This window comes from Mustela nivalis (genome assembly GCF_964662115.1).
Source record: "Mustela nivalis genome assembly, chromosome: 7".
Taxonomy (NCBI): domain Eukaryota; kingdom Metazoa; phylum Chordata; class Mammalia; order Carnivora; family Mustelidae; genus Mustela; species Mustela nivalis.
The window spans coordinates 47,482,962-47,492,303 of NC_139026.1; the positions used below are offsets into that span (position 1 = coordinate 47,482,962).

General features: G+C 38.7%; 1 protein-coding gene across 5 annotated transcripts in view; it reads right to left on the bottom strand.

Moving 5' to 3' along the window:
* NUP107 (nucleoporin 107) overlaps positions 1-5,237 on the bottom strand; it is a 45,371-nt gene extending 40,134 nt beyond the window's left edge. For 2 of the 5 annotated variants that reach the window (XM_082742863.1, XM_082742861.1), the window contains exons 1-4: positions 4,575-5,220; positions 3,192-3,283; positions 2,665-2,751; positions 1,747-1,862 (exon numbers count right to left, since the gene is read on the bottom strand). In XM_082742863.1, the coding sequence (XP_082598989.1) occupies positions 1,747-1,862; positions 2,665-2,751; positions 3,192-3,267 (279 nt within the window). In that variant the 5' untranslated portion in view covers positions 3,268-3,283; positions 4,575-5,220. Of the gene's footprint in view, positions 1-1,746; positions 1,891-2,664; positions 2,752-3,191; positions 3,284-4,574 lie in introns of all 5 variants that reach the window. The other 3 variants (XM_082742860.1, XM_082742862.1, XM_082742864.1) reach the window with 3 other exon arrangements.
* Positions 5,238-9,342: the final 4,105 nt, after the last annotated feature.

Here is a 9,342-nt window from a genome sequence, read left to right on the forward strand (position 1 = left end):
ACATTGCATTTGTACTACTGAAGCTGATATTAACAGGTAAATCCTACTGCTCTAAGTTCATATCAGTTTTTCACGACTGGGAAATTGTAAGGGACCTATGACGCAGTCTTATCAATATATAAATGGTAATAAAAGGGATGACGGAAGAAATTACAGATTAAAAGATGAGACATATCAAGCATATGCAATGTGTTTATTTTATATGAAGCCTAATTTAAACAAACCAACTTAAAAAAATTGCCATAACCAAGGAAATATGAATACTTAATGAAATATAAACAATAATGAAAAAATACATACAAAATGGAAATTTGAAATGATAAAGGAATTACTGTGTGTGTGTGTGTGTGTGTGTGTGTGTATATACAGTGTTAGATGTGTTAATAGGAATGTGTTAAAGAAATATATTCTTATGTCTTGGGAGACATATACGAAACTATTTATAGGTAAAGTGGTGTGAAATCTGGGAGTTGTAAAGTAGCATAGAAGAAACGCTTGTGGGTGTAGATGAGACAATATCAGCCATATATTGATAACTGGGCAATGAGAACATACAAGGGGGCTTACTCTACTATTTTTGGACATGTATAAAATGTTAAAAACATGTCCCTATTTTTAAAATTCACATTTAAAATTCATCTTTTTAAGCCAGAGAAAGCTATCTGAAGGTTTAAAAATTTTAATCTTTATTTTTTTTTTAATTGCCTTTATTTAAAATCCAGGCACAAGCAACAATAAAAAGTATATTTAAAACCAAACATTTTATAATAATCAATACATATTTTCTCTGTCCTGGGTTTTAAGACAGTAAGAATTTTACTATTAATCTTGCAATTCTGAAACAGTAAATAATAAGTCATCTTCTTTTGTTTAAAACCAAATGTGGTCAATTCCCTCATGTTTTCAAGCAACACTGCCAAAATGAACCAGATTCATATGCAGAGTAAAACTGCTCATTGGCTAGATCACTGTTAGACATTAACACAAAATCTGTAAGAAAATAAATATTTTAAAGATTAAGACAGGAGAGATTTAACATGTAAAACCATTCTTCAGAAAACCTAATCTAGACAATTTCAAGTGTGTGTAAAAATCCCTGTGCCTTTTTAATAAGCAAAGAGGCAAACAGAAGGACCATTTTTATCTTGTTTTTAAGCACTAAACTAGCCATCATACTCTACTACTCCAACAGAACTCTTCTGTTTCTGTCTCAGTTAGATTCAATCCTTTCTTTTTCTAGAGGATATTTTAAACACCTAGGTCAAGTCGATCTGTATTAGTTTGTATGGTATTTCAATATATATTCAATTTTCAATACTGTACCACAGTAATTCCTGAAAAGCATCTCATGTACTTTTCCCAACATTTCCCTTTTCTTTCCTTTAATGCCGTGTCTCTCTTCCTTATGCTACTCTTCATCCATTACTCTTGGCTTCCTACTCTTCCATGCTTCAAATCAGGGCTCAGCTTTTATAGCTGTCAGCAGCCCACCAATTATTTCTTAGGATCAGCAGACTATCAGATTAACACAATCTATCTGCACCTAAATGTTTTCGGCGTCAAAGCTTCCACCTTTGACATGAGACGCTTCAGGTTTTTCTGAAAACCTAACCTAAAAATTATTTCAGTCTCTGTCACCTACTTACTCTTTTGATGACTACGACTTCAAATCACACTAAAGGCGTTTCAGCTCAATATCATACTTTTGCATAAAGAGAGAAATTTTCAGCACTGCTTTCTACATACCATAGATAGGTTTCCCAAGAACCCTGAAGACTGTGTAAGCCGGGGAGACCTGCCTCCTGTTCCAAGAATGCAGGAAACATCTGGATGCCTTAGTGAGCTTCGGCCGGGTGGAGTAACTACAAATAAGAGGTTAGTAAAAAGAACCTAAAGTACATGAACAGTGATCACGAAAACAAAACAATTAACAATAAATAACTTGTCTTTTTTTTTTTAATTTTTAAAATTTATTTAAGTAATCTCTACACCCAAAGTGGGCTCAAACTCATAACCCCAAGATCAAGGGTCACATGCTCTACTGAGTCAGCCAGGCCCCAATAACTTTGTTTTCAGTTACATAGATTCTAACCAAGTAAATACATTAAAAATATTAACATTTCCGTCATATGAAGATTTAACTTATTTCTCTAAATTTCAGCTTTTGGTACTATTGAGCCCATCAGGAAAAATTTTTACTACAAATAGAGATGCTTTCGTTAGAACATAACCAAGTGGTTAAAAAAAAAAAAAAAAAAAAAAAAGGACATGACTAAGTCTATGGATTCTTTATATTCCAATTTTATAAAGCATTCTGAAGAGGCCATTTAGTGTACAGGGCATAGGCTTTGAAGTATACAATCACTGCTTGAATTTTGATTCCATTACTTACATATTTACTCAGCCATGCTATCCTTGCAGAATAGATTGTCCAAGTCTCACTTTGTTTTGGCAAAATAGAGAATTATGTTACAGTGACTGTGTATTTATGTAAAGTACAGTACCTTGTACATGGTAAGAGTTCAACAAATACTAACTGTAGTCATTATTATTTGTTCTTAATTATTGATACTGTAACCAAAGATTATATTATGTGCATTGTTCAGTCTTAACCTACAGCTACCATTATTATTATTAAATGCTTTAAAGGCAAAAAAATCTTACAAGGTGGTCGAAATGAACTGGGAGTCCGAGGGATAACCTGGTTTCTTGGAGTAGTAGTAGCAAAAATTTCATCTTGGGATGGCCGAACTATAGGAAGTGTTAAGAAAAGTTTTCCACATAGAAAAGACACCACTAAAGATCAAATTAACCATATTTACACTACATAAAATATGTGAATACATATTTTTTATGGCTACCATTTTGTCTACGCAAAAAGAGTAAATAACTCCCACTACCATTTAATTTCGCAGATATCAGTCTTAGATTACTACACATGGTCCTTACCTAATCTCAGCAGAAGCTATAATATGATAGTAAAACAGAATGCCCTATTTTCAGGGTAACACAAATCTTAATCTCCCTGAATTTCAGCATTTACCAAACAGATCTGGGAACTTAAAAAATTTAATTCCACAGCATTTTATTATAATAGCGAGTTTTAGTATATCTCATAAAAAGAAAATTCTATAATCCTGATTCCAAGCATATGGCAACTTGTATAACAACACTTACAATGAAAAGGATACTTAAAACTCTTTTTTGAGCACTCTGTTTCCGAGCAGTCCGAGTCACCTCTGCCTCCCGGATCACAGGGGATGACATCTCGCCATAGCCACTCCTAAAATAGTGTCATTAAATTCATGTGAATGTAGCATTTGCAAAGAACTTTATCATCACTGGAGCAAAGGACCCTGGGTCACTCAAGGTATAGATCATCCTAGGAGCCAAGTCTTTGATCTTTTGGTTGACAGTGCTGTTTCCAAATCTTGGTTATCCTTCAAAGTCCCTCCCAAATTTTTCCTGCACAGGCATCTTTGAGTTTCTAGTACTCACTATATTTGCCTATGGAATGATTTCAACACTAGGAATCTATAACACCATTTCACATAATTGCTTCAGGAAGGCAGGTATTTCCTCTGCTAATTTGAGGAGTTCCCTAAAACTGCAGGAACTATCTCTTATAAGGATCTTCTGTAGTTTCCAAAATGTTTCAAACCAGAGGTACTATGAAAAATTCTGTTGTTTGGACTGGTGTGACGGAAGGCTAAGTAAAAAAGAATTCTAGTAACTTGGAGAGAAAACTTCTCCGCAGGGTACACTAATGGTGTCTCTTGTCTCAGTACTATTGCAGTCACAGTGTCCATGATCTCCCACCATTCTCAGTCCAAGGTCTAGAACATAAATTATGTGAATTAAAAGACCTGTATTTTGAGAAATAAATCTAATGTGCTTTTCCTCCACTTAAAACCTTTGGTAGCTCTGAAGCCTACGGAATCTCTCTGGCTTACAGAATCAAGTCCAAATTTCCTTTGTTTTTTACAGCCTAACCCTAACTTACCAGTTCAGCCTTATATTCAGCAACCAACATCTCCACACAAACACATATTGCATATGACCATTAGACTACACAGCACATTCCTTTTCATATTCTTGCACCCTGTACATGTTGTTTCCTCTACAGAGGCCTACGTTTGCCCCTTTGATCCACCCAGTAAACACTTAACTCACCAGAAAGCCACCTGGAATCTGGAGGCACATTGATCCAGGTTGGCAACTTGGTTCTTCTATTTATTAGCTTCCTAACTGTGACCAAGTTCTTAAGCTCTTTTAGCCCCAGTGTTATCTATGAAAAGAGGATCATAGTACCTATCCTCAAAGATAGGAAAATTAAATTAGCTAGTAATATATTGAAAGCGTTAAGGAACTCAATGTTGGCTACTATTATTCAGACTAACTAGAAAGTTACTTCCTTTGAGAATTCTTCCTGCTATTTCCCGTGACAGGTAGACTTAACCGCATCCTCATTTTCTATTCTCATAGAACAGTCAAAACACATCACTTTGCAACACTCGGACGCCTCCTCCACTACACAACCAATTCCCCGTGGCCAAGAACACAGAAAAACTCACCTATGTCGTACGTGGCTAGCATAGTGTCAAGGTCACTGAAAAAACTCAATTCAGTAACTCTGATGCTGGAACTTGGAATCAGAAAGTCTGAGTTGAGAACCCAGTTCCGTCACTGACTGGCTTTGTGATCTCGGGCAGGTCACTCAGCATCTCGAACGCCGGGCCACGTCCTATCCCGCCCACCCCAGGAGCGAAAAATGCGCGAAAACACAAAACACGTGCCCGAGCTGCCGTGAGACGGTCATTATCACCGTCTATATGCACCCCGACCCAAGCGGCCTTTCCTCCACCATCTACAGTGACCCCCAGTCCGGGTAAGGAGTCCTAAGGCAAAACCCGGGCCCTCCGCGGCTTCCTCTGAGAGTTGGGTTTCGCCTATTTCGTTCCGCCAACAAGCAGGAGGGGCAAGTCTCCGAGCTTAGATAGTACCACCTAAACTGACCTGTCCATGGCCGCAGCCTTCTTCAACGAGAACCTCGCAAACTCCACTCCAATTTAATCAACCCGCTTCAGCCTTCCCGCTTTCCGGAAGCAAACTCTTTGACCCGGAAGCATGTCCTAGAAAAGCCGCCCTAGAGGAAAAGAGGAGGGAGGGAAGAAATAGCTTTCTCTTCCAGCGCACGCGCGACCACTTCCGCCTACAGCCGCAGGTCCGTCCTGCGCAGGCGCGAAGGCTGTGGAAGAGCGTAGAGGCGCCAGGCCGGGCGGGGCAGGGGGCGGTGCCTGAGGGGGTCCGGCGCGGAGGCGGGGTGGCCACTTTGCCTGACGGGTATTTGCAGGCGTGGTCCAAGCGCCAGGTTATCCTAAAGGGAAACTTGAAATGTGTTGACAGTCTAGGGAAATGTGTGCAATCGTTTCCTGGTATTCTTAGTAAGAAGGAACCGTGGACTGGGAATGCAGACGTGCAGACTCTGCCCTCCACCTCAGGCGTCCCTGTCAGTCTCGCTATACTCACCTTGTTTGAATTTTAATGTAAACGCCCTACAGTTCTTGAAATTCTTTTCCATAACGGTTATTTTTTACTTGATATTTTTCCCTATTGAGGAGAAAAGGATCAGCTGTCCTAAAAAGTATAAAGAGTGATATGTAAGTGATGAATCACTAAATTCTATTCCTGAAACTAACAGTTTCATTTAAGTTAATTGCAGTATGCAGTTTTTACTTAAAGTTTTAACTTAAAGTTTAAATTTAAGCTTAAATTAAATAAAAAATTTGAAATAAACATACAAAAAAAAAAAAAGGATAAAGGGTGACGGTATTGCCCTCTATTTCAAAGTACCTCTATCGGCAAAAGTATATTGTGGCCCTGAAGGAATGAGTCCAAGTTTTGCCTTACCTGTTTATATTCTGCTGCAATCCTAGGTAGTGTACTGGAAGCCCTCTTATATTGGATTCCCACTAAAATCACATGACATTTTTGGGGAAAAAAGTGAATTTGGGTTCTATCTAGGCTTGCACCATTACCCCCCCCCCATCTGTAGAATGGAGGTAACACCTTTATCAGAGTTATCACAAAGATAAATGAGATGCCAAATGTACGCTTCACATAGTAGTCCTCAAATTATCCTCTTTCAGAAACAAACTGTAAGAGACTCTTAACAATAGAGAACAAAGTGAGGGTTGCTGGAGGGAAGTGAGTGGGATGGGCTAGATGGGTGATGAGTATTAAAGAGAGCACTTGTGATGAGCACTGGGTATTGTATGTAAGTGATGAATCTCCTAACTCTACTCCAGAAACCGATCTTGCACTACTAAAATTTTAAAAAGTCTACTCTTTCAAAAACCTATTTTATGAGTCCAACTCTTGCTCTCTCTCACTCTTCTTGTCTCCTAATATTCCTGTACAAAAGCGCACCTGTTCTTTTATAGAAAGCGAAATCTGGACCTAATGATTTTGTGGTGCTAGAGCAAATTTACTCACAGTGTGAGCCAGTGGTTCAGATTCTTGCCATGTGTCCCTTGGCAATTGAATTCCAGTGTGTTCTATTCATATAATGTATTTGAAGTGACTGACCATAAGACATACAATAAGAAGAAAAAGCAGTTTGGGCAAAGGATTAGCCCAATGTTCAGTTCATAGGAAAAGAGAAAATGCTTGTTGAAGAGTGCAGGGAGGGTTTCTGACACACTTAATTAGTAGGCATGAACATCATACTACCCCCCAAATATTTAAAAATATTTTGATTATCTGCTTTAAAACTATTGTGAATAAGGGTGCCTGGGTGGCCCAGTGGGTTTAGCCTCTGCCTTCAGCTCAGGTAATGATCTCAGGGTCCTGGGACTGAGCCCCATGTTGGGCTCTCTGCTCAGCAGGGAGCTTCTACTCTCTTGCTCTGCCTGCTACTCTACCTACTTGTGATCTCTGTCTAATCAATAAATAAAATATTTTTTAAAAGTACTTTAAAACTATTTGGAATAAACTCCCTGTGTGGTGCATATTGTATATATTATAGCTTTATTTTTAGAGATCCTGATTTCAATGATAGAAATTCACTATTGCTAACTTAAGCAAAGGGAATTTACTAGAAGCCTATCAGAAACTCACAGAATTGTTAAGAAGCTGGAGAAAAGGCTTGGGAACAGCTGCACAGGAGCTAAAGACCAAGAAACAGCAATTCCAAGAGCACTCAGACCCAAACTATCGGATCTGGAGCACTCTTTCCTCTCCCTTACCCCCAACAGTTGAGGAAGAAAATCATGACTTGTTTATCCCCTCCCCAACTTTTAATTTTGAAAACTTTCAAACCAACGTTAAAGCTGAAAAACAGCACAATAGGTGTCAATACAATGTAGGAAAGATGTTAGGGTTCAAAGCTGATGTCCAAGAAAGAATTCTTGAGACGTCTCTGGTGCAAAAAGGTGGTTTTATTAAAGCACAGGGACAGAACCCACAGGCAGAAAAAGCTGCACTGGGGTTGTGAGGAGGAACTGATTCTATAGTTTCAAGTTGGGATAGCACAAGCCTCCAAAGTATTTTGGAAACAAGGTTTCTAGCACCCTGAGGGGCTAGCTATATTAGGAAAGGTCACGTATCATTCTCTAGTGGACCATGGGCTTGGAGAATGATTCCTAACATGTATCTTGGTGGGGGGGGGTGCAGTGTAAAGATAAAGGAATGTTCCAAAGGAATTTTTATAAAGTAGACTTACAGGATCCTGGGGGGAAGGGAGGTCAAGCTAAGATTGCCTTTTGCCCTTAGCAAAATATTAACATTGAAGCAGCTGAGTCCGTAGGGGAATGTCACTCTGCCTGTTTCAAGGACTTGTCTGATGCTTAACTGACTGAGCCACCCAGGCCACCCCGGGGGTTAATATATTCTGTACCTACAATCATTTAGGTTTACTAAATTACTAACATTTCCCCACAATTGCTTGCTCTTTTTATTTTTTGCCTGAACCGTTTGAACGTTAGTTGTAGACATCTTGACACTTCACCCCTAAGTGCTTCAGAAGGCATCTCCTAAATCAAGAACAAGCCATGCTTCTACATAATACAGTAAACACTCAGAACATCTAACATTGACAGAAAACCATAATTAACATATTCAGTTTCCTCCATTGTCTCAATAATGCCATTAAGAACAGCCCTCCTCCCAAACAGGATCGAATGGAGGATTAGGCATAGTAAATATTCTAAATTACTATTGTAGTTACCAAATAAAATCTGGTTATTCTTTTCTTTTTTTTTTTTTTTAAAGATTTTATTTATTTATTTGACAGAGAGAAATCACTAGTAGATGGAGAGGCAGGCAGAGAGAGAGAGAGGGAAGCAGGCTCCCTGCTGAGCAGAGAGCCCGATGCCGGACTCCATCCCAGGACCCTGAGATCATGACCTGAGCCGAAGGCAGCGGCTTAACCCACTGAGCCACCTAGGCGCCCTGGTTATTATTTTCTTAAAATACTCTTACTGGGGTGTCTGGGTGGCTCAGTTGGTTAAGCGATGGCCTTCAGCTCAGATCCGGATCCCAGAGTTCCAGGATCAAGTCTTGTGGTGTGGCAGGTTCCCTGCTCAGCGGGGAGTCTGCTTCTCCCTCTACTTCTCCCTCCCCCTTTCCTGTTCTCTTTCTTTCTCTCTCAAATAAATAAAATCTTTAAAAAAAATAAAATACTCTTACTTAAAACCTATTATGAAGTTAAACTATTCCATATTACAAATTGATATTGGTGCTTGGTTGCCAATATTTTATTCTTTTTCCCCCTTCACATCAACCAGCTCTTTTATTTATTTATTAAAAATTCTTGTAACATAGGGGCACCTGGGTGGCTCAGTTAGTTAAGCATCTGCCTTCAGCTCAGGTCATGATCCCGGGGTCCTAGAATTGAGCCCCACACCCCACTTTGTAGGGAGTCTGCTTCTCCCTCTCCCCCTGCTCATGCTCTTTCTCTCTCTCTCATAAATAGAATCTTTTAAAAAATTATGGTAACATATATATAATATATAATATCTTAGCCATTTTTAAGTGTGCTATTCAGTGGCATTAAGTATATTCATTATTGTGCAAGGCAATGTTTAGTATATATATACCAAAATAAACTCTAAATAATGTTTTATTTAATTAGTCTCTCTGCTCAAAATGTATTAGATCTCGGTAAGTAGAATGAAATTTTGACCAACATTTTATGCATAAGCAGTAGAGATATTACGAAGTAGTTAAAACATCAATGTTGTGAAGCAAAACAGAGCTTTGCTGCAAGATACAAAGTTGGTTCAGATCAGGAAGCAAAAAAAGATGGAATAAAATGTTAAATTAAAAAAAAGAAGTTCAGGG